At 39.8% G+C, this 26,889-nt stretch overlaps 1 protein-coding gene across 1 annotated transcript in view; it reads left to right on the plus strand.

Moving 5' to 3' along the window:
* Positions 1 to 26,889, plus strand: part of TCERG1L (transcription elongation regulator 1 like) — a 240,357-nt gene that overhangs the window by 157,823 nt on the left and 55,645 nt on the right. The window contains exons 5-6 of the mRNA XM_006136638.5: positions 6,776 to 6,901; positions 23,928 to 24,022. Of these exons, the coding sequence (XP_006136700.3) occupies positions 6,776 to 6,901; positions 23,928 to 24,022 (221 nt within the window). The remainder of the gene's footprint in view (positions 1 to 6,775; positions 6,902 to 23,927; positions 24,023 to 26,889) is intronic.

Consider the following 26,889-nt stretch of genomic DNA (forward strand, 5'->3'; position numbering starts at 1 on the left):
TCTGTATTTTTATCAAGTGGTAGGAAAATAATTCCTCCCTGCTATCAACAATACTATTTTATAAAGTTAAAACTAGCAGGCTGCACCCCCTGTTCACTATGGTTGCCAAATGCCCTCTCTCCTGCTGTTCTCGCTTTTGCTGCCAGAGACCCAGGCTTGCTTTGCTCACCAACGTCCCTCTCTCTGGCCACTTTCACTTTTGTGGTCAGAGAGCTTAAAAATGTGATGATGTCAATTCTGTCAGCCAGCGGGGAAAACTTTTTTATATATAGAGAGAGATCATATATTTAATTTCTGAGCATGCTTATGTAGTATACGTCAGAGCATAGCTATAAATTATAACTTAATAAATGGACTTTCAATAAATTTGAAACAAGATTTTAATGAATCTTGTTTCATTAAGAGGATACGGTAGGAAGTCTTTATAAGACAGGAAACACCTGATCTGAATGATATCCTGTGGAGATTTCTTGTATATTCAAAAATATTTGAGACTCAGATAGCAGAATCCTTGTGAGCAGTAGTTGTTTCTCAGAGTTAGTTTATCTTCTAAAAGCCTGTTCCTATCAAACTTAACGTACGTGTTGCCATTCACTTCAATAGGAGCAAAGGCAGGCCGTACAAAAGGAATCATCACCACTTGAATCTCCTCAAAATGGAGAATGGTTTGATATCTTGTTAGCAATTGCCAAGTTCAAAAGCTTCAGTATTTAGTAAAATACTATTTAAGGTGCTTATTACTATGGTATCTAATTAATCTCTTCTGAAAGTTCTATTTTGGAGTCTTCCACTGAGTGTGTATATATTAGATTAATTACAATAAACTGTAAAATGATTCCTTCCTCATTCTACTCACATGTCTTATAAGAATTTTTCATTACTGATTTAATGACTAAAAAGTAAGAAGGGATAATAAAATGCTTTTTTACTGGAGTATTTCCCACAGCTGCTGGCAATTAAACTTTTTGGCTTTTCCCTCATGTAACCCCTACTGGCTCATCAAGGGTAATTGCCAGAAGGTAACTATTATCCCACAGGGATGGGATAGCAGGAAGAAGACTGTGGACTGTTTTCGTTAGGAGATTAAGCAAGCCAGAGAGTTCTTATTGCATCTTCTATTCCTTCTGCTCCACCAAAACGTTTGCAGCTTAGATCATCCGTTTGAGCACTTCTTCTGCTAGCATTTCCTTGCTTTATTCCATGCTGTCCCTTGTGCTTGGAAAGCCCTCCAGGATTATTCCACAACGCCACTGCCTTCTCATCCTTCATTTCCTTCAAGATGCACATCTGCTGTAATGTGTACAATAAATCAGCCAATCATGAATAAATATATTGTGCAGCAGTTATACTGTACTTCAGATGATTGTGAATCATCATGAGCTTTGCAACCATACGATCTTATTTCTATTACCATAAGAACATATGGGCCCTTCTCTCCAAGTGTCTGTCATGCTTACTTGTGTGCCTGTACAATGAAGTGTCAGTCCTGTTGTTATCTTTGGATGCAATAAAAATACAGATCTGTTTCTTAATGTATAATGCATTCCTTTTCTATGTATTGCCTGATTTAAGTCTTTTTTGCCTCTGATTGAATTCTGTTTGATGTAAATCTTTGTTTCATATTGAAGACTTGCAGCGTCCTTTTTCTTCCTTCTGCACTAGTTCCCAAGGTATTTCAAAAACAATGTCATTTTCATGCATCCATTTTTTGGATCAGTAGCTAATCCTGCACCACCTCTGTACAGCATCAGTGCACATCAGTGCATGAACAAAATATAGGCCCAGTTCCTACTAATATGATAAAGTGCTATTGGATCATTAATCTCCTCCTAGAGCTGACATGCCTTAGACATTCAGCTCTCAGATGAAAGTCTCTGATACAGATTACACATGTGCACAGGATGCAGTTTACCAACCTCAGAAGATTGAAGGGCTAGAAGTGAGCTTGCGGTTAAAGAAAACTAAAAAAATGTGTATTACTAATATACCAGGAGGCTCAAGTACCAATAGCAAAAGCAACATGCTTATCACTTCTAAGCCCAAAATAACTATCTATCTCCATGGATTCAGAGACCTGTTCCTCAATATTTCTGACAGTTCCTCAATGCTCTAAACACATTTGGACTCTCGTTTGATTTAAGGTTGTCCCACACTCCTAATGTCTCTTAGAGCTAGAAAGCATGCTTGTACCACTGGTATCTGTGTCACTTTCACCATATAAAAATGAAACAAACTTGAAATAAATAGCTTCAGGGGGTAGCCCAGTTAGTCTATTACAGAAAAAAACAACAAATGGTCTGGTAGCACTTTATAGACTAACACAGTGGTCCCCAACCTTTTGGGATTGCCGGGCGCCTGGGGGCGGGGCTGCTCACTTTTGCATGTACGGGGGCAGGGCCACTCACAGGCCACGTGACTGGGGGTGGGGCCAAGCATGCGCCACACGCCTGAGGCCAGCAGCGGCATGTGCAGCGATCCCGGGCAGGGACTGCCCCGGTTCCACGGGGCCGGGGCCGGCAAGGGCACGTGCGGCGCACATGGGGGTGGGGCCAGGGCCAGGGCTGGCAAGGGCACGCGCAGTGCACCCAGGGCCAGGGCCGGCCATGCGCCTGGGGCTGGCACCTGCTGCACGCCCGGGGGCGGGGCCAGCCCAGGTTGCTCCGCGGGCGCATGTAAAGGGCCCGGCGGGCGCCATGGCGCCCGCAGGCACCAGGTTGGGGACCACGGGACTAACAAAACATGTAGATGGTATCTTGAGCTTTTCGTGGGCATAGCCCACTTCTTCAGATGATCAGTCATCGGATGATCAGTCATCTGAAGAAGTGGGTTGTGCCCACGAAAAGCTCATGATACCATCTACATGTTTTGTTAGTCTATAAAGTGCTACCAGACCATTTGTTGTTGTTTTTTTAAAATAAATATATCACTTTACCTGTTTCCTGTATCATGTTATTATGTCTTGGAGACATTCTGGCTTATACTAGTTTATATTTATAAAACTGCATCACCACTAGTATTCACTGAACTACAATTATCTATCTCCTCTTTTTAAATAAATTCTAGCTCTTCCTTCAGTACTTGTCATTTTTGGCAGTGCTTAATATTAATTTATTTATTTTCCTGGGTGGTTCCTTAGTAATTGTAACCTGTTATAATAACTTTTTCTTTCTAGTTCTTTCAAGCATTATGATATCAACTAAATTTATATTTTTGCCACTTCTGCTGCAGCAAAAGTTAGGATCGTATAAAAAATGAAACACCATTAAAATGACTTTTACTAAGGGTTTATTTTTAATCTTCTTCACTTATGATCAGGATAGACGTCATAGTGCTGGCTAAATTCCAGTCTTCATCTGGGAAACTGTAATTGATAATTGGAAAAAACAATATATTAAAATAGCAACTTAAAAACCCATTACTTGGAGAAGACAATAAATATTAATCAGTGATCTTGAAGTTGTAATTTGTAGAGGTTGTAGGCCCAGATCATGTACAGCCAGGCCTGTGCATGGGGGTCTTCCTCTGTTTCAAAGTGGAGGTGAGACATATCTGTGGTATAGTCCCTAGGCTCCATGCTGACATGTGGAAATGGGTGTTAAGCATTGTCCTCACCAGCATGAAACCAATTAAAGTTAATGCAGCCTGTACATACATACATTATATTTTTGCAGACTCCTCTTTGCTTTACAAACCCTTTGAATAGGATCAAGAGAAGGTGTGGGCAATAATTTGTGAAGGAGGGGGCCACTCCTAGAATTTTCTAAGAGGTCGAGGGCCACGCTCGTCCATTATATTAATGGAGGAAGTGCGGGGTCTGTGATGGAGGTTGGGTGCAGAAGAGAGTTTGGGGTAATGGATTGGGGTGTGGGATCTGGGGGGGAGTTTTGGGCAAAGGAGGGGATTGTGACCTAGAGCAGAGGACTGGGGTTTAGGAGGGGCGTAGTTTCTGGGAAGAGACTGTGATCTGGGGTAGAGGTGCAGGGGTTAGTGTTGTGACCTGGGACAGGGGATTGGGGTGTGGGGTTTGGGAGAGGGTATGGGTACATAAGAGGATTCTGGCTTGGGGAAGCAGTGTAAGAGGAGGGAGTGTAGGGCCTGGGAATGAATTGTGACTTGGAGCAAGAGGGGGTGCAGTGATTTGGATTGTGACCAGGGATACTGGATTGGGGTACAAGGTCTGGGAGCAGGTTGTGACCTGAGGATGGGTGTAAGAGGGGCAGTGATTGGGCAGGTGATGAGGGGCTGGGATGGGGATTCAAAAGGTTAGCTGGCGTGCAGAGGCAGGCTGTGGCTGGGAGATGCTTACCTGGGCAACTCCCAGTTAGCAGGTTCTTTAGCTAGGCTCCCTGTGGAGCATCTCCTGTACATGCCTAGAGCAGCTTCAGGGATCATGTTTGCTTCTCTGAATTGAATTTTGTGAGCCCAGGCAATATCTGGGAAGGGTACTTCACATGCTGCCTGTCTTGCAAACTGGCAGCTGCTCTGAGCCAGAAACCAGTCAATGGGAGCTACTGAGGGTGGGGGCAGTATGAGAAGCCTCTGCCCCCTCCCTCTAGGCTCTCAGCATTCAGAGACATACACATGGCTCTGCAGCTGACTTTACTGAGTGCCCAGTGGGAGCTGGCTGAGGCTTCCATGGGCCACATGTGGCCTGCAGATCATATTTTGTCCAGCCCTGTTCAAGAATCTGTGGCAGGTAAAAGAGGTCCTGGCAGTTTAGCCCCATTGGGAGCTAGAACACTTATTTTTTAAACTGTTCATAAGGACTTAAGTGGGCTTTCCCTGGGTTCTAGTTCTTCCCCTGGAGGGTGAGGACAATGTGCTCCTTAGAAACTAGAGATGGATAAAGCCTATAGATCAAATCACCTACTTCATTGCTCTTCCACTGGTTGCTACACTACATTCTTAATATTTGCCCAATGGTGTAAGTGAATCAAATAATGGGGTTTTCACCACTTTCTGGGGCAGTTTCTCTCAGCTGACTAATAGATCTCACTATTGTCTCCTGAATATTGAAGCTGGAAGAGCTGGATTTTCAATGAGAGTAGTTTATTCTATTATCTTTGCATGAGTAGCTTATATTAAACCCTTTAGGGGATATGTATGTTTAGCAGCAGAATATACACATAAATGGCTTATTTTTTTCACTTTAAAACAACTGTTTTGAGAAGGGTGAACGTGCCAAGTCTTTTCCAATGGCTGTGTCTAAGGTGCATTATGTACCGTTTGACAACGGACTTTTAAAGTACATGTGGTCCCAGCTAAAGCATGTAAAAGTACAAACATTATTTTTGTGTATGCTAATTTACATCTCAGATATAAATAAATACCTGGTTGAGTTCCACCAAGGATATAAATAGATACAAATAGTACTTTTAAGGAATAAGTCTGATTTCAAGTGTATTATTTATTTTGTGCAATGGTGGATATATTGAAAAGTATTATCAGTATTTTATATATTAATAATAGTTTTTCTTATTAACCTTCCTTCAAAAACTTGTAATCAAAGAGTCAAAAGACTCTAAGGGTATGTCTAGACTATATGCCTCTGCCGACAAAGGCATGTAAATTAGACATACCGACATAGTCAATGAATCAGTCGACAAGGAAAGCCTTTGACAACCGATCCTGTAAACCTCGTTTCACGAGGTATAAGGGATCGGTCGGCAAAGGCTTTCCTTGTCGACCAATCCACGTCTTGACTGCCAGTTTGTGCTGACAAACAGCTGAGCTGGCACAACGTGTTGGCCATTTTTATTCTAATGAAGTGGGGGATATTTAAATCCCCGCTTCATTGACTATGTCGGTATGTCTAACTTACATGCCTCTGTCAACAGAGGCATGTAGTCTAGACATACCCTAAATGTGTTCATGGAGTTGGTATGTGTTCATGGGGTTTTTATGCATTCCTGCTACAATAAAGCTCAAGTACTACAGAAATAATCCCATATCCCATGTACAGTTAGACTATTCAGTGAAACCAAAGACTCTAAAAATCTGGTGATCGTGCTTGGACAGAGTCAATGTATGAGTAAACTCACACAAAGGTGAAAATTAGTGCTTAGGTTTTAACAATGAATTTTTCAGTAGCTCTAAATTGAAATGTATCTTAAAGACTAAGTAGTTCAGTTTTAATTAGCATAGATTTAGCAGGGGAGCTCAGCAATAGTGACTAATTCATCATAAATAATGTATTTGATTCATTTTTACTTTTTTCAGTTTTTGACTTGTCTGAGTAGATTGTGATTTCAGGGACATACTCTTCTTTTAAATCATTTGCCAAATAATTTTGGAGAATAATTTTTGGCCAAAAATCATTTCATTGTGAATAATCCACATTAAAAAGTAAGGTTAGGTTGGTTAGTTTTGATAGGCAAAGAGATTAAACTTGATGTAGTCTATTTCTTGAGTAGATGAGCAGAAAATCTCTGATTAGATCTCAGCAAATGTGGTGCCTGGTGAAATTGTTCCATGTTGACTAATTGAGAATCACCTTCTGTGATTATTCTCCAATGTTTGCTTAAAATTCACTCTCTCTATGAACATCCCTGACAATGAATAAAGCAAACACAAAAGGGGTATGAACACAGTGAACATAAATTAATTTAAACATTCAAATGATTATTCATAGAAATGTTTGGAAATATTTTCCCATTTATATTTATCAAGAACTGAATTAAGTCATTTTGAAATTAGATGGCACAAGCAAAATAAATTTTTAGTAAATTTATCTAGAGGGAAAAAAAGTTAATGTTTCCTTGTACTCTGTATGCAGGTGCTGCTTCTAGAATGGATGCTCATATGACTCCTTTGATGCCAACACAAGTCACCAGGGTTGCAGCTGTATCTACACCAGCTGTGACTTTCATGACAACCAATTTGGTGGATCAGGCATTAACAGGTGAGTGTATGTTTCACTGTATGTTTTATATTACTAAACCATATGTTCCATATTTGTGTACTTCTGACCAAGTCATGATTCCTATACTGCACAGTAGCGTAAAACATTAAAAAAACCTGTAAATTTTACACAATTTACTCTTGAGTAAAATTTCTCAAGAGCTTCTTCAAAATATTTTAGATCTTGTTTTCCCTGCCTGATACTTAGCAGCAGCTTTGCATTTGGTGATGTAAAGGGTTTAATTTCTGGAGCCATCATTAGGCCTCTCGTTCCATGTCAGTAATGTTCACAGGCATTGCAAAGATAATATACCCATAGCTGGTCTATGGAATCCGTTTGTCTATACACCACAGTGGATGCTTTTTGATGTCCCCCACTGATCACAGTATCATGCCCACAGCCATCTAAACATGCATGTATTTGTAGATGAAATGATGTGATTGGCAGGAGGGTGATCTCATTCTTCTGAAAGGTTCAAGGGAGCCTTAAGGCTTTGTCTCAATTCAAATTTACACATGGCAAATTATGTTTAAAGGGAGACCAGAATTTGATGTGCAATTGTAATTATGCTTTCTTAACTAGGCAAAATACTGACAGATTGAATGTGAATACAGCAGCATTTTAGTGGAAGATGATTGCTTTTGGACTAAGCAAAGTGCTTTCTCTTCCTGAGTAGAATGAGGGGATGAATTGAGACTGAGGTACCTCAAGATACTGGAAGAACACTTAAGTGGTATTTTAGAGGAGCAGCCATGTTAGTCTGCTTCACTAAAATCAGTGAAAAGTCCTTTGGCGCCTTAAAGACTAACAAAATGCAGGACAATGTAGCACTTTAAAGACTAACAAGATGGTTTATTAGATGATGAGCTTTCGTGGGCCAGACCCACTTCCTCAGATCAAAACCTTGATCTGAGGAAGTGGGTCTGGCCCACAAAAGCTCATCATCTAATAAACCATCTTGTTAGTCTTTAAAGTGCTACATTGTCCTGCATTTTGCTTCAGCTACCCCAGACTAACACGGCTACATTTCTATCACTATTTTAAAGACTAACAGTTTTATTTGAGCATAAGCTTTAGTGAGTTGGAGCCCACTTTATCAGATGCATGAAGTGGAAACTTCAGATTGGCAGAGATATGTACATATAAAGGTGGTAGTGTCGCATTACTATGGAGAGGACTGGTGTGAATGAGGCCAGTTCAATTACTGTGGATGTGGCCCACTCCCTACAGTTGATAAGAAGTTGAGAATGCCAAGAGGGGGGGAAATATTTTTTGTAATAAGCTAGCTGCTCCCATTCTTTGTACAAACCTACTTTGATAGTGTCAAGTTTGCATATTAATTCTAGCTCTGTAGTTTCATGCTGCAGGCTGGGTTTGAAAGTTTTTTGTTCAAGTATGGTAATGCCTCTAGTTAGTACCGACAGTCCCCCAGTTAAAGGCCATTGGCCATTACCTACTGTCTCCAGCTAAAACCTCTTCAGCACATCAGTATCTACAACATATCCTAGATGACGATCCCTCACTCTCACAGATGTTGCTTACACACAGCCTCCCAACTTGAAATAAATACTACCAACCACACATCACACAACAAAAATACTAGCCCAGAACCAATCCATCTGGGCATTTTTACCTTATCAACTGTTGGGAATGGGCCACTTCCACCCTAAAAGAGTTGGCCTCAGTTATACTGGTCCTCTGCATAGTAATGTAACAGTCCCTTTTTGGGGACATATATATACATATGTCAAACAGAAGTTTCCACTTCATGCCTCTGATGAAGTGGGCTACAACCCACAAAAGCTCATGCTCAAATAAATCTATTAGTCTTTAAGGTACCACAGGATTCCTTGTCATTTTTACATAAGCCATAGGTTCTCCAGCTTGTCCATAACCTGCCCCCATGTTACAGTAGAAAAGAGTTTCCCCTCCAAATCTAACATAAAAGAAGAGAAAAATGGTTGCAACACCCCACTTGGATATGTTGGTAAGCACAAGTTCTAGGGCATATTTTTGAGAAATACTCTGATCTATTGAAGCTTCCAGTCCTAGCATAATTCTATAGGATCTCCTCTGTCTAAGTAATTTTAGCACAAAAAACATGTTGCACCCAGAGATGTAGAATTAGATGGTCATATTTCAGAAGCTGACCTACCTTTTTGTGCTTGCAAATTACCGTGAAACCATGTTTGAATCACTAAAATGTGCTGGTAAAATACACTGTCTAAAATTAAGGTCTGAAATAGGCTGGTATGTAGATTTGTCTCAAGGAATTAATAATTATGGGCTATTCTACAAAAATACATTAATGGACTCATAGGCTTCCCTGAAGAGTAGATTTTTTTGATTATTTATTAATAAGCATTTTATTATTTGCATGTTACATCTTTCCCCAAATAAAATCTTCTGATTTATTTGTAACTACACTGAATATTCTGTCTATCTTTTACACATGTGTACACACAGTTTTCTGTCATTGTTCACATTTCAATTATGAGATACTTTAGAAAACATCAGAGAAATGTGTGTCAAATGTGTTTGTCTTTCTTCTGTGATTATCTACTTTTCAGACGTTTAGTTGCTTTCATCATCTGCTGCAGAGCTACTCAACTTTGGAAGCCCCAGGGACCACAATGATACTCACAGCACATGCCGAGGGCTGCAACTTAAGTGTGGTTTCATATACATGCAAATATATATGTAAATATATGCAAATAGCTTATTTCACACTGATTGGCACGAATACAAAGATTACGGCAAAAGTACACGACACACACGCCCCATTTAAGTTGGTTCTGCTGATATTAATATAATGCAATATTTACCCATTTTCCACCCATATGGCAGCACTTTTAATGAGAAATGACAGTCCAGGAATTTAACTACTAAAATGCATATCAACAGAAGACCATTATATTGACTACTTTTTTTTCACAACTGTCCAGGAATTTAACTGCTAAAACACATATCAATCTAAACTGCACCCCAAACCCAAATTGCACTGCGGGCCACAAACAAGAGGGCCGTGGACTGCATGTGGCCCACAGGCTGCATGTTGAGTAGCCTTGATCTAGAGAGTTACATTGCTTAGAGACCCACACACAAAAATTCCTGCTTATGAATCATTAAGAATGAGAGGATTGTGCTAAGTTATGTTTCCTTTTTGAAAGCAAAGTCCTCTAAAATAAATTGTCTTTAATACTGTTTAAGGAACACACTAAAAGTAAGATGAAAGTTTACTTAGAGTCTTGCTGATATGCCATTGTGTAGCCAATTGCAGGTGGATAACAAGATTTCTAGTTGTTCTAAGACCCTATTAATAGTCTTTTTATTGACAGACTGAAAAATAACTAACATCCTCATTTTTTCCATAGATATGTGTGGTGATTCGATTGCATAGAGCTTTTTTTGTGACTATCAATATTTTTTTGTAAGTCTGGTATGACATTTGTTCAATAGGTTTCCTCAATCAAATGAGTACTATTGCACCAGAATCATAGAAATGTCATAGGTGTAGAACAGCAATCATTATATTTTTCCATTTATCCATGTAATGCAAAAAAGATAAGCATTATTTTTTTGCTTCCAGTTTTTTCTTATAAATATAAAACTCATTCATCTTTCCCAGTTTTTCTCATTTGATTTCCTGGTAATTTCATCTAACAGAAAAATAGCAACTTCACCTGAAGGAAAATCACATCATGACTTATTCTTTAATATTATCTAAGATGACAAAACAGTATTTCCATGGGTTACTACTAGCTAGCACTTTCAGTAATCCTTGTCTTCAATGGAAAAATCAAATTAATAATAATAAGCAATAACAATTCACAATTGTATTTAGCTCGTTTCATCCATTAATCTCAAAGTCACAAAAGTAAAATGACATGCCCAGGGTCACAATGTGACTCAGTAACTGACCTGAGACCCTGGGTCACTAATCTTCTAGCATGTTGCCATATTAAAATTTCTTTTTGAAAAAAGATAGACCAAGGTGGCATGCATGAGAACTGTGCAATGCTCCCTTGATTGTTCAAAGGGCTTCTAGGCTATAAAAATTAGAATACACCAACCTGTGAGCCATTTTGACCGGGTTCTCTCCTCCGCTCAGATCCATTCATATGTGGATAGGGAACTCCATCTGTTGATCTCCCTTTCTTTTCATTGAAAATGTGCTGGAGTTCATGGGATCTAGGTCTGCCTGCACTGCAAAAAGAAGCCCAGAGATGGAAAGCTGTATTTACTGTGAGATATTCAGTGCAGTAACTAGGTATTTTTGTGCCTGGGGCAAAATATTAATTATGCAACCCCTCTCCTTAGGTTAGCATGTGTCATGCTCTTTTCTTTTGCAGCTTACCATTTTTACTTAGTGGGTGTGTCTAGACTGGCAAGATTTTGCGGAAAAGCGGCTGCTTTTGTGCAAAACCTTACCAGCTGTCTACACTAGCCGCTTGAATTTGCGCAAGAGCACTGACTTTGTAATGTACAAAATCAGTGTTTCTTGTGCAAATACTTTCACGCTCCCGCTCGGGAAAAAGCCCTCTTGCGCAAGAATACATGCTCAAGAGGGCCAGTGTAGACAGGGAAGAACTGTTTTGAGCAAAAAAGCCTCGATGGCTAAAATGGCAATTGGGGCTTTCTTGCGCAAAATCGCGTCTAGACTGGCCACGGATGCTTTTGCGCAAAAGCACTTTTTGCGCAAAAGCATCCGTGCCAATCTTGATGCGCTTTTGCGGAAATACTTTTAACGGAAAAACTTTTCCATTAAAAGTATTTCCGCAAAATCATGCCAGTTTAGATGCAGCCATTGCGTCTTTGCATTCCTAATTATGATGCACCTGGGATGAGCACCCCGCTTACACCACCCTTGTTACTGCCTTGGGAATATTTGCAAAGGAGTCAGAGAAGCCTCCATTTTAAAAGTTCCCATCTGTGCAGGATCCAGAACCAAGGGGAGAGAAAACCACCCTGGAAATGAAAACATTCCTGAAATGGTCAGAATTTGAATCTTTATAAAGCAAAGCAAAACATAAGTCTTCCAAAGGAACTAGATTTTTTTTTTTAGTGGTGCAATGTATCTTATATGTACAGCCTTGTTAGGGAGATAACTGAGTTTTGCTGCACTTCATGCATACTGACTGTACCAAAACAGTTCTTTTATATTATTGCCAAGTTTGAACGTTTTCAGAACCTGAGTACAGTAAATGCATAAATAAAGTGATCTTAAAAGGCAAGTAATTAAAATGGATAGAAGGAAATATTTTCCTACATAGTATGTAACTAACTTGTAGAAATTCACTGCCATGGGCAAATAGTTTGGGGGAAATAAAAAAGCAATAGATATTTTAATATTTGCAGCTACACTTCCAAGTGTCAAAGTGGCACAAGGATCATCAAGTCTTATGCCAGGCAAATAGTATTGGGAGATACAAAAGGGAAGATATATTCTAATATCTTCTAAGTGTTTTTCCCCACAGAAAGGTGTTGCATAAATGATCTAGTGATCTACGTTAACTCTCCCTGAAACATCAAATACTTGCCACTATGATAGACACATTACCAAACAACGGCCCGATTCTGAAAAGACTGAAGCTTTATGCCTAAATGTATGTATGCAAGTAGTTCCATTGACTTAGATAGGACTACTAACAAATATAAAGTCAGGCATATGCTTAAGTGTTAGTAAGATCAAGGATCAGACACAAAACAGTGACATCTGGTGTGGCACAGTCATGTTTCTCTGGCAATTATATTTCATATTATACACATTTTAATATTTAAATTACCAGTATTAAATTGCCTTCTCATGACTTTCTTTTATAGAGGGGAACTGCAATGTTTGTTGTAAAAAATAGAATAAAACCTTGATGGGGACAGCTGAATACATTAGAATATTGAAGTTCCATAACAGAGCAGAATTTAAATGTGATTAATAGACTTTGGGAATATGACCCTATTTTAGAAAATACATTTCAGAAAACTAAAGAGCATATATTTGTAATGATAGATTACTAGCCTCACTCACTTGAACATGTTTTAATTCAGATTACATTCACCACAAATAGTTTGTAGAACACTGTACAAAAATCTAAACAAAAATATTGTTTTATCCTCCACTACAACTAACAATTAATGGCCCAGTAGTAGCTTTTCCCTTTCTCAAAATATGACCGTAAATTAGGAATTGTACAAAGGTGATATCTACAACATAATAAAATTCACTTTCTTGAGTCAATGTTAAAACAAGAGAGATGGTCCTTTGAAAAGTTCATTTATTTATCAGACTTACTAAGAGCAATGATATATAATTGATCACAGACAAATAAAATATGCTTAGTTATTTCAACTAGATTGCAATTAGTAAATCTCCATGTAAATTCTAGAAATATTTTGAAATCATTAGGTTGGATATGTTTTATCCCAATGGGTTATATTTTCAAATTTTCTGTGAGTAACTAGGTTTAGGAGCTATTTTATTCTGTTCTGTTCTAATCTATTCTGTTTTACATAGATTCTTGCACCACCATTATCACTGTAGTATCTGAGTGCCGTTCTTTAGTGTCAGAGGGGTAGCCGCGTTAGTCTGAATCGTCTTGTGGCACCTTATAGACTAACTGAAGTGTTGGAGCATAAGCTTTCATGGGCAAAGACCCACTTCGTCAGATGCAATTCTTTAGTGTATTAATCAGTTTGACTAACAGCTGTGACATGTGGCTTATTCTTTCTCTCCTCTTCTTTTTGAGGGGGGGACTACATGTTCAGTATAATGTTTTGTTTTAGTAAAGTTATGTTTTTTAAATATACATGTTGCACTTAAAACAGAAGGTGGTGAATTTTTTGTGTTCTGGAGAAGTTGATTCCACAGTCTGAGACCAGCCACAGGGAAGCTCTATCTCCTTCACAGATGAGTATTATCCTTGTGGAAGGAAGTCCCTTTGCACCTGAGAAGCTGCTTTGTTAACCAGAACAGTCCTCCTCCCAGAACTTTTAAGTGATCTAGTAAATATGCTGTTCCCACACCACTGCAAACTTTGACGGTTAGTACCACAATCTTAAACTGGATATTGTCTTAGAAATCACGATAGGAAGTAGAGGACAGCATGTTTGCAAGAATCAGCAAATGTCTGAATCACAGCGTAAAGACTAGCTTCAACTATTTTTCTTCTTTTTTTGCAAAAAAAGTGCAGGAAGGATGCACAGAGTAAGAGGGGGAGTATGAGGAAATGAGAGAAGAGATGGAAGAAGGGAAATAAGATATATGGCTAAAAGAACTGGATGATAATAATGCTGGCTAAGGAGTTGAGTATCTGAGGGCCAGCATATAAGATGGTGTAAACAGGCCATGCTTTATGTTTTCAGAGATACTTCCCTGATTTACCTGAAGATCTGGCCTGGAATCATTACAGTTAATTAACATACATGATAGAAATGACATTCAGTCATTTGAATGCTGCCTTTTCTACTTGGATTTGTTTTCCCCATTTGGTTAAATATGTAACTCAGTATAATCCAGTTGTTAATAAAATGTGTACATACATTAGCACATACTGTCTACCATGTACACAAGACAATGTTGCTGAGATCTTTTACTTCTACATATGTATTATTCATTCAGCTCTACCTGAATCAAGTTGGAGAGATCATTGTTATTGCACACTTCCTATATACCATCAGGTGGCAGTAAAGCAACTACAGCAATATATCAATGTTAATTAAGGTGATAAATTTGGGGAGGGGGAAGTCTGATTATATATAAAATATATAACAGTAATTAGTGTTATACTGTGGGATATTTTATGCACTTATTTCAAATTGAAGTGGGAAAAAAAGATTAAAAGAAGCACAAATCTGTAGAAGTGTATGATCTCAAAGAGAAAGTAAACATGCATCTTGTTCAATGTCCTTCATTTTAGTGGATGAGAGAAATCTTCAAGATGTTCCCTTCTCATAGACAGCTCAGGCTTCCTTACCACTCTAAACCTTACTTTCCTTATCTGATAAACAGATTGTTTTGAGGCAGTGTGACCTCTCTAAACCTTACTTTCCTTATCTGACAAACAGATTGTTTTATTACAGTTCTTAGGCTGCCTCGTTAGTGCAACACGATTTTAGCTGAAAGAACAATTTTAAGTTGTATGTACTCTATTTCTACTGCAATGTTTTGGGTCAGAGGCAGAGATCACTTGGCTGAAATTCTGTGGCCTGTACTGTACAGAATAGAGGGTTATGAGGGTTTTTTAAGATAGTAAAATCTGTAAAACATGAAATCATAGAATAATAGAATACTAGAACTGGAAAGGACCTCGAGAGGTCATCGAGTCTAGTCCCCTGCCCTCATGGAAGAACCAAACACTGTCTAGATCATCCCTGACAGATGTCTATCCAACCTGCTCTTAAATATCTCCAGTGATGGAGATTCCACAGTAGCCTTAGGCAATTTATTCCAGTGTTCAACCACTCTGACAGTTGGGAAGTTTTTCCTAATGTCCAATCTAAATCTCCCTTGATGCAATTTAAGCCCATTGCTTCCTCTCCTATCATCAGAGGCCAAGGAGAACACTTTTTCTCCCTCCTCCTTGTAATACCCTTTTATATACTTGAAAACCGCTATAATGTCCCTTCTCAGTCTTTTCTTTTCTAAACTAAACAAGCCCAATTCTTTTAGTCTTCCCTCATAAGTCATGTTTTCTAGGTCTTTAATCATTTTTGTTGCTATTCTCTGGACCTTCTCCAATTTCTCCACATCTTTCTTGAAATGTGCTGCCCAGAACTGAACACAATACTCCAAAGGAGGCCTAATCAGTACAGAGTAGACCAGAAGAATGACTTTTCGGCTGTGTCTACACTGGGCCACTTATTCCGGAAAAGCAGCCGCTTTTCCGGAATAAGCTGCGAGCTGTCTACACTGGCCGCTTGCTTTTCCGGAAAAGCACTGACGATCTACTGTAAAATTGTCAGTGTTTTTCCGGAAAAGTATGCTGCTCCTGTTCGGGCAAAAGTCCTTTTCTGGAAAAACTGTTCCAGAAACAGGCCAGTGTAGACAGCACAGTAGTCTTTTCTGCAAAAAAGCCCCGATCACGAAAATGACGATCGGGGCTTTTTCGTGGAAAAGCGCGTCTACATTGGCACGGACGTTTTTCCGGAAAAAGTGCTTTTCCGGAAAAGCATCCTGCCAATGTAGATGCACTTTTCCGGAAATACTTATAACGGGGAGTAACGGTAGTTTGGAATAGGAAGCCTAGTCCGAACTACCTAGTCCATGCCGCGTGTAGCTGCGCGGCACGGAGTCCGCACTAGCGGACATTTAAAAATGGTGGCGCCTGACAATATGCAAATGAAGCCCGGGAAATTCAAATCCTGGGCTTCATTTGCAACTCCGGTTGCCTACATTACCACCTTAGTTCGAACTAGTGTGGTAGTGTAGACATACCCTTAGAAAGGGAGTACTTAAGAGAAGGTGAGAGTGGGAGACGATTCATAGATTCTAAGGTCAGAAGGGATCATTGTGATCATCTAGTCTGCCTTTCTGGAAAAGGCAAGCTATAAAATTTGACAAAATAATTCCTAAAGCACAGCTTTTTAGAAAAGCATCCAATCGCGCAAAAACATTTTCTGACCTTGAATGTTACCGTCCTGGATCATACTTCCTTTGCCCACCATCCCTTTTTTATAAGCAGGACTATACAATTTGGGAACATTTTAAAACATCTCAATTTCTCATTTCTCTGACAGAAGAAAAGAAAGAAACACACAAAGGACTAGAAGCCATACTTACTGCTTAACATCCAACTCTCTCTAATTGCTCTCAAACAAAGTCATTGTGCTTGTGAATATGTGTGTACTGCTATATGCAGAAGAGTGCAGTTACGTATCTTCCATTTGACTATATTGCACTGGTGCCAGGATTCCATCTGGAGTGGGAGATATTTAGATGGGAGGAAGGTTCGGTGACCACACCTTCCTCCCATGACCCTTGATTGAATTTGTAGGCTTCCATTTTCTGTCACCATACCATCTTTCAACAATGTCAATATCTCATTAACACTTTAGTAACTATCTGTGCTCTCAGGCTTAGTAGTCATATTTGTCTATCACATTTAATTAATTCCTGCAATTTCAGGTTTATGGACAATATGTTGAGATGTTGCTAAGGCTACGTCGAGACTAAAAGCCTCTTTCGAAAGACTGCGCCTAGACAGCAACCAGTATTTTCGAAAAAGAGAGCCACTTTTTCGAAAGAGAGCACCCAGGCAGTATGGATGCTCTCTTTTGAAAAAGCACTGTTTGCATTTAATAATGCCTTTTTTCAAAAGAGCATTTTCAAAAAAAGGTGTTATTCCTCATAAAATGAAGTTTTCCACAGCCGAAAAAACTGCCGCGTTCTTTTGATTTAATTTCGAAAGAAAGTGGCAGCAGTCTAGAGGCAGGTGAAGTTTTTTCCAAAAAAGGCCACTTTTTTTGAAAAAAACCCTGTAGTCTAGACACACCCTAAGTGTCCCATCCCATGTACAACTATTTCAAATATGGACCAAATGCGTTTATTATATTTATCAATTAAATTATAACTGTGACTCTTTAAACATTACTAATGCTTTATTTCTTTTCTATAAGTGCCTCACACACATATAAACACATTATCTAAGTAAATGCATATGAAAAAGAAACAGAGAGATCTTGATGAATTTTGAAACCAGAACAGTGATGATATTAAATACAATATAAAATAGCTTCATCCTCCCAGTTGAGGGGAAAATCACAATAACTCTTCTTCCAGTTGGAAGGGTTATTGTGATTTCTCCCTAAACTGTGAAGGGAAAAAACAAAGACCCCATTTTATTAGATATCCATGTACAAAAATATTTTGCCTCAAATATTTGTTTCTTCTGATTATTATTTTGTATGTATGAGCATTTAGTTATTATACCTTTACAGTCATTTAGTTCCTTGACTATTCCATCCTGAAGTAGTTCTTTTTTCTATACAGTGATTATTTCACAATAAGAGCATTAGAGTTTGTGGAAGGACACAAAACAAGAAATACTTAGATATGTTATATTTTACAATATCGTTATCCCTCAGAGAGCTATAGAATAAATTATCCTATGCTAGAATAAGCACAGCAACAGAGCCAATTATGTGTCTAAAAAGCCTAGAGTACTCAGGTTAATCCACATGCCTCTGAAGTTGTGGCAAAATCAATGTGCGTTAAAGGAAGTACCTTATACAAAAGAACATTTCTCCATCTATTTCAGCAGGCACATTAAGGCACAAATCCCCATTAGTAGGGCAGGAATTTAGGAAAAAAAGCATTTTGTTGTCCATTGTTTCTGCAGTTTCAGATAAAAAGGTGAATGTCTGGGATTTCATTGGTTGAGGACTTAACCTCTTGTGCTAATCAAAATAAAGAGAAGACAAATGACCAGAAGTTGGCTCTGAGGCCAACTCTGAAAAGAGTATCAAATAAATGGTAGGATATCGTGGAGCTGAGCGAATAAACAGGAATGATTTGGTGAAACAATTCTGAAGAAATGTCAAATCTTCTTTAAGAAAGATTTCAGAGGTGTTAACTTTAGAACAGTGATAACATAATATGAGAGCTGAGCCTTTAGCTTGAAGCTCCATATTTCTCTAATGATGGTGAGAGTCATCTTGGATCCTCAAATGTCTCTACTAAAAATTTGTAGTAAGAAGAGAGAATCCTGTATCCAGATTTTGTAATACTATACAAGGAGGGTATGAATCTCCACTCACTCACTCATACTGATGTAAATCCAATTAAGTCAATTGGGTTTCCAAAGGTTAAATCTACTGTAAGAAGAGACTTATATCAAATACAGTGTGATTACTGAGTGCAAGTTAATGATGCAGAAATCAATAAATAGAGTTATCAGGGAAAGAAGAATGAGGAGAGACATTTAAAGTTCAGATCTTATCTTTTCTGGAGCTAAATTTGTCCGTAAATGGGGTGATATGGTAGTGTGTGTATAGATACCTGGCTGTCCACTCTCCTACTTGCTAGTGAAAATTCATTGTCTTCACTGAGTGGCAAAATAGTATTGTAGGAAATAACCTAACCTTCATTTTAAACACGTTTTATCACACATATCGGGATAATTTTCCACTGTCCAGCTCCTTGTGTTGTTGTTTGCCCTGATACAAGGTGAGTTTAAGATACTGCTATTCTGATATGGCATTATTTTACACCCAATATTATTAATCAATTATACCCATGCAATCACTTTGCATAGGTATAATTGTTTAGAAACATAAGCTGCACACACTAAGTAGAATGAAATGTATAGTACTGAAGACCAAACTAATTATGAGCCTCCTATCTTAAAGGATATCTTTCAGATATCCCTAAGCTTTTTGAATGAATTTTTATTCTCTATTTATTAGACCACATCTGTTAAGCAGCCAGACTGCAATCTGGCACTTAAGGGTTTACTTAAAACACTTTCATTGTACTAAGGAGACAGTAGCCAACAAACTTTGGAGAAAATGAATTTCCAAACATTTTTCCAGTTTTTCTTATGGTCCAAGTAGTTAAGGTCATTTAGGGCATGTCTGAACAGCAGGGCTAACGCCAAAATAAGCTACGCAACTTGAGCTATGTCAATTGCATAGCTTAATTTGAAATAGTTTATTTCGGATTTTGTGCTGTCTACAAACCAGGAAGACTGAGTTAGAGCACTCTTCCTTCAACTTCCCTTACTCCTCATAAAATGAGGGTTACAGGAGTCAGAGTTAGAAGTCCTCCAGCTTACCATTATTTTGACATTATGTCAAAATAACTGCTTGTAGTGTAGAGGCAGACTATGTTATTTTGGAATAACAGATGTTATCATCAGTTATTCCGAAATAACACTGCTGTGTAGATGTACCAATACAAACACTGATCATGCTTCTGCCATTGTCTTCAGTAGGAGCAGGATGGAGACTATAAATACAATAGAATCATAGAGCTGGAGGAGACCTCAAAAGATCATCAAGTCCAGCCCCCTGCCCAAGGCAGGACCAATCCCAATTAAATCAACTCAGCCAGGGCTTTGTCAAGCCGAGACTTAAAAACCACTAGGAATGGAGATTCCACTACTTCCCTAGGTAACCTATTCCAGTGCTTCACCACCCTCCTACTGAAATAGGTTTTCCTAATAACCAACCTAGACCTCTCCCAATGTAACTTGAGACCATTTCTCCTTGTTCTACCATCCGTCACAACTGTGAACAGCCTTTCTCCAGCCTCTGTGGAACCTCCCTTCAGGAAGATAAAGGCTGCTATCAAATCTACCCTCACTCTTCTCTTCTGCAGACTAACAAACCCAAATCCCTCAGCCTCTCCTCATAGGTCATATGCTACAGCCCCCAATCATTTTGGTCATCCTCTACTTGACCCTCTCTAATGCGTCCACATCCTTCCTGTAGTTGGGGGCCCAGAACTCGACACAGTACTCCAGATGTTGCCTTACCAGAGCGGAATAAAGGGGAATAATCACGTCTTTGGATCTGCTGGCAATACTCCTCTTAATGCAACCTAATATGCCATTAGCCTTCTTGGCTATAAGGGCACACTGTTGATTCATATTCAGCTTCTCGTCCACTGTAATGCCCAGGTCCTTTTCTGCAGAACTTCTACTTAACCAGTTGATCCCAAGCCTGTAACAGTGCTTGGGATTCTTCCGTCCCAAGTGCAGGACTCTACACTTGTCCTTGTTGAACCTTAGCAGATTTCTTTTGGCCCAATCCTCCAATTTGTCTAGGTCATTCTGGACCCTATCCCTGCCCTCCAACAAATCTCTCTCTCTCCCTAGCTTAGTGTCATTCACAAACTTGCTGAGGGTGAGGTCATTAATAAAGATGTTGAATAACACTGGTTCTAGAACCGATCCTTGGGGCACTCTGCTAGAAACCGACTGGAAACCTGACATGAAGCCGTTGATCACTACACACTGGGCCCAATCTTGTAGCCAGCTATCTATCAATCTTACAGTCCATTTATCCAATCCATATTCCCTTAACTTGCTGGCAAAAATATTGTGGGAGACCATATCAAAATCTTTGCTAAACTCAATTCCTGATCACTTTCTCCTCTTCTAAGTGCCTCAAAATGGATTCCTTGATGATCCCCTCCCTGATTTTTCCGGGGTCTGACGTAACACTGACTGGTCTATAGTTCCCTGGATTGTCCTTCTTCCCTTTTTTAAAGATGGGCATTACATTTGCTTTTTTCCAATCATCTGGGATCTCTCCCGATCTCCACGACTTTTCAAAGATAACGGCCAAAGGCTCCTCAATGACATTTGCCAACTCCCTCAATACCCTCAGATGCATTAAATCTGGACCCATGGATTTGTGTATGTTTAGCTTTTCTAAATAGTTCCTAACTTGTTCTTTCCCCTGCAAGGGCTGTTCACCTTCTTCCCATATTGTGTCACCTAGTCCATTTGTCTGGGAGCTGACCTTGTCTGTGAAGACAGAGGCAAAGAAAGCATTGAGTACTTCAGCTTTCCCCAATCATCTGTCACTAGGTTACCTCCTTCATCCAGTAATGGCCCCACTGCCTCTCTGATCACCCTCTTCTTGCTAACATGCCTATAGAAACCTTTCTTGTTACCCTTCACATCCGTTGCTAGTCGCAATTCCAATTACGCTTTCACCTTTCTGATTCTTGACCCCTGCATTCTTGAGCTATACATTTATACACAAGTCATCTGTGTCATCTGTCCAGGTTTCCACTTCTTGTAAGCTTCCTTTTTGTGCTTAAGTTCACCAAGGATTTCCCCGGTAAGCCAATCCGTTCTCCAACCATATTTGCTTCTCTTGCTGCACATCAGGATAGTTTCTTCCTGTGCCTTCAATAAGGCTTCTTTAAAATACTGCCAGCTCTTCTAGACTCTTTTCCCCTTCATGTTAGCATCCCATGGGTTTCTCCCAATCAGGTCTCTGAGGGAGTCAAAATCTGCTTTTCTGAAGTCCAGGGTGTGTATTTTACTACTCTGTTTTCTTCCTTTGGTCAGGATCCTGAAATCTACCATCTCATGATCACTGTTTCCCAGGTTGTCACCCACCTCTACTTCCCCTATTAGTTCCTCCCTGTTTGTGAGCAGCAGCTCAAGCTGCACATGGCCCCTGATTGGATTCTGCAGCACTTGTACCAAGAAGTTAGCCCAACATTCTCCAAAAACTTCCTGGATTGTCTGTGTACTGCTGTATTGGTCTCCCAACAGATGTCAGGGTGATTAAAGTCCCCCATGAGAACCAGAGCCTGCGATCTGGAAGCTTCTCTCAGTTGTCTGAAGAAAGTCTCATCTACCCCATCCACCTGATCTGGTAGCCTGTAGCAGACTCCAACCACAACATCACTGCTGCTGTTTGCACCTCTAAACTTAACCAACAGGCTTTTCTCCCTCTATATATTGCAGTTCTGAGCAATCATAGTGCTTTCTTACATACTGTGCAACTCCTACTCCTTTTCTTCCCCGCCTGTTCTTCCTGAACAATTTATACCCTTCCATGACAGCGCTCCAGCCATGCGAGTCATCCCATCAAGTAAGTCTTTGTTATCCCAATCAAATCATAGTTCTTGGACTGGGCCAGGGCCTCTAATTCTTCCTGTTTGTTACCCAGGCTTCTTGCATCGGTGTTTTTGTGTACAAACACCTTAGATAACCAGTTGTTTGCCCTATCTTCTCCATTTGAATCAGGGGTCCTCCTTTGTTGCTCGTTCTTCTTTGGATTTCTTCCTGGTATCCGACTTTCCCACTCACCTCAAGGCTTTGGTCACTGTCTCCCACTAACCTAGTTTAAAGCCCTCCTCTCTAGGTTTGCAAGCCTGCTCGCAAAGATGCTCCTTCCTCTCTTGGGGTATGTCTACACTACCCCGCTAGTTCGAACTAGCGGGGTAATGGAGGCATACCGCACTTGCAAATGAAGCCCGGGATTTGAATTTCCCGGGCTTCATTTGCATAAGCCAACGGGCGCCATTTTTAAATGCTGGCTTGTTCGAACCCCGTGCCGCGTGTAGCCGCGCGGCACGGGGTTCGAACAAGCCGGCATTTAAAAATGGCGCCCGCCGGCTTATGCAAATGAAGCCTGGGAAATTCAAATCCCGGGCTTCATTTGCAAGTGCGGTATGCCTACATTACCACCCTAGTTCGAATTAGGGTGGTAGTGTAGACATACCCTTGGTTAGATGGATCCCATCTCCTCCTAACAATCCTTGTGCCTGGAACAAAGTCCCATGATTGAAGAAACCAAAGCCCTCTCTCCGACACCACCTGAGCAACCATACATTTACTTCCTCAATTTCACAATCCCTACCCTGACCTTTCCCTTCAACAGGGAGGATAGACGAGAACACCACTTGCTCTTCGAATTCTTTGATCCTTCTTCCCAGCACTACATAATCCGCAGTAACCTGCTCAAGGTCATAATAAATAAATAAATACAATATAATATAGTTCAATAAATAATCGGCAAGTTATAGTGTGTTTGAATGTATACATTTATGTCAACATTTTGTAATGTAATGTATTCACTCCTTTCTTTGTGCATGAGAAGGTAGTTTTGAGGTAGGTAGAAGAATATTTAGATCTCTATGGAATTTTTCATATTCTTTGTTCTAGAACAACCATTTTGACATGAATTGAGTAATACATAGTGTGAGCTGGTTTATGAATGCTTATTGAGGTCCTAAATTTTCCAGTGCTGTGAGTTTGCCGTTCTATCCCTGACCTAGTATTGTTAATTCAACTTCACCCCAACACTTCATAGAGGATTCAAGCAACTCCTGATGCCGTGGCTGCATATCTTGGAGACGTGAGTAGGTCAATTCTACCAGACACCAAAATCATTTATTTTAAATAATGGAACATTTTGTTTTGTCATCCAGCTTATTCGTGAAGGGGGACTTAGTCTTTACAGCTAAACTCACAGCTCCCAAGTGATAGAAAATTAATAGATATCTCAGTGAGTCATGAGAAATATGTTTTTGTGAATTTTAATATATATATATTTTCCCTTACAGATAAAGGCAAAGAATCAAATAGAACCTCCTGCCCACCAGCCTTGTTTATACATACCGACAGAAAAAGCAAGCCAACAGAGAATGATGAGGATAAGGTCTGTTTCCCATTATGAATTTTGTTCTAATTTAAAAATTCTAAACTGCAAAAATCAGAGAGTGACTATAGGACTATCATGGGATGTGGAGTTTCTTATGTCAAGACAGGATTGTCCCCTATGCTCTCTTTTTCTATAGGTTTCTATCAAATCTACCCACTCAGGGTATGTTTACACTTGCCCCCTCGTTCAAACTAGGGAGGCAAATGAAGCATACCAAAGTTGCTAATGAAGCGCGGGATTTAAATATCCCATGCTTCATTAGCATATTCGCAGCCAGTCGGCATTTTAAAATGCCGGTCGCCTGATTTAACTTGCTGCATGTAGACGTGGTAGTTTGATCGGAAACCCTTCCTTCGATTTAACTGTTACTCATTGCACAAGGAGTAACAGTTAAATCGAGAGAAGGGTTTCTGATCCAACTACTGTGTCTGCATGTGGCAAGTTAAATCGGGCAACTGGCATTTTAAAATGGCGACCAGCTGCAAATATGCTAATGAAGCACGGGATATTTAATCCCGTGCTTCATTAGCAACTTTGGTATGCTTCATTTGCCTCCCTTGTTTGAACTGTGGGGCAAGTGTAGACATACCTTCAGTCAGTTTTGTAATCTTGTACATTCTAAATAGTGCTGGGGAGTGAAGGAGTGGGGAAATTAACACAGCACTTTAAAAGAGTCTAGGTCTTTATATTGCTTTATATGCCAATTTAAATGACTTGGAAAATTGGGATCCACAAGCCCCAACTATCAAGCAGCTAGAGCTCCCTGAACTCCAGATGTGTGTGCAGAAATGTCAGCAAGTCATGAGGGAAGCACACCTGGACTCATTTCTAGGCTCCTACTTAACTGTCAGTGCAACACTTTTCAACTTGATATCCTCTGTGTATGTAGTTAATATACTTTTACCCCATCTTAAACATCATTAATGAGCTCATTACATAAAGATGGTAATTGATATGTATGGATAACAAATGTTAATGATAATTAAACTTTTATCTAATGTAAGATTTTTTATTAGAGATTAGCAGTAACACTGGCATTGTACTTTTTTAGTATTTGTGTAGCTTTTTATACCCAAATTCTTTCTCAATGGATTGTAAAGGGTATAGAATCTGAATCTAATCCCTTTCAGATCTATTGAAAGATTGACTTACCTCATGAAGACAACATGGAGATTATGCAGTTATGGACAAATTAGGGAACAATCCTATCCATATACTGTGCACCTCATACTCTAGCATCTCCACACAATAGGCAACAGTGATGAGTCTGCTTAGTCCCTTTGAGAACTATAGGTGATAGGTCTCTTCTCCTCTTTTTTTCTCTTTACCTTACCAGTTTATCCCAGTAAGGCAGCAGTGCATTAAGAGCACCCTCTACCTTTTGGAAAGGAATAGCAGAGGTTGCTATTCGGTGTTTCATCTCTACCATTCCTATTGCACCATCCCTGAGCATCCTAGAGTCATTATGCTTTATACAATCATAATGTCTCAGTCCATCATTCTTCAAACTCTTCAACTGCTCCCAACCTCACATGCAGCACTGGCTCAGCAGTATTATGGAGAGCTTAAAGTTTGCAAAGTGCTTTGAAGATTAAGAGCTCTCTATATGTGATCATTACTTTTTAATCATATTACTTCCTCTCCAGCATTGATACTTCATGGGAGCTCTTGTAACAACCACCGGTCGGTTTTGAACCTGGGACCTCTGGAGCTGAGTATAGGAGCCTCTACCCTCTGATCTAAAAGCCAGGTGGCTCCCAACCCATGCTATAGAGGTCTCTTGATCTTAACTCTTGCTGTGGTCTAGGTACCACTTGCATTCTTAAGTAACCACACTATCGGTATGTCTAGACTACATGCCTATGTGGACGGAGCCATGTAGATGAGTTTACTAGACATAGGAAAATGAAGCAGTGACTTAAATAATTGTTGCTTCATTTACATCAAAATGGCCACTCCGCTGTGCCGATCAGCTGTTTGGCGGCACAGTGGGGCAGTCAGGATGCATCGCGGTGGTCAAGGGAAGCCTTTGTCGACCACTCTGGTAAACCTCATTTCACGAGGCATACCGGAGCGGTCGACAAAGGCTTCCCTTGTCAACCGCGGTGCATCCAGACTGACCTGCTGTGCCGCCAAACAGCTGATCGGCACAGCGTGGTGACCATTTTGATGTAAATGAAGCAGCGATTATTTAAATCGCACTTCATTTTCCTAAGTCTAGTAAACTCATCCACATAGAATCATAGAATAATAGAATAATAGGACTGGAAGGGACCTCGAGAGGTCATCGAGTCCAGCCCCCCGCCCTCAAGGCAGGACCAAGCTCCGTCTACACCATCCCTGACAGATGTCTATCTAACCTGTTCTTAAATATCTCCAGAGAGGGAGATTCCACCACCTCCCTTGGCAATTTATTCCAATATTTGACCACCCTGACAGTTAGGAATTTTTTCCTAATGTCCAATCTAAACCTCCCCTGCTGCACTTTAAGCCCATTACTCCTTGTCCTGTCCTCAGTAACCAAGAGGAACAAATTTTCTCCTTCCTCCTTGTGACATCCTTTTAGATATTTGAAAACTGCTATCATGTCCCCCCTTAATCTTCTTTTTTCCAAACTAAACAAGCCCAGTTCATGAAGCCTGGCTTCATAGGTCATGTTCTCTAAACCTTTAATCATTCTTGTCGCTCTTCTCTGTACCCTTTCCAATTTCTCCACATCTTTCTTGAAATGTGGCGCCCAGAACTGGACACAGTACTCCAGCTGAGGCCTAACTAGTGCAGAGTAGAGCGGCAGAATGACTTCAAGAGTTTTGCTTACAACACACCTGTTGATACAACCTAGAATCATATTTGCTTTTTTTGCA

Source organism: Pelodiscus sinensis, chromosome 8 (assembly GCF_052426305.1).
Source record: "Pelodiscus sinensis isolate ZL-2025 chromosome 8, ASM5242630v1, whole genome shotgun sequence".
In the NCBI taxonomy this organism is placed as follows: domain Eukaryota; kingdom Metazoa; phylum Chordata; order Testudines; family Trionychidae; genus Pelodiscus; species Pelodiscus sinensis.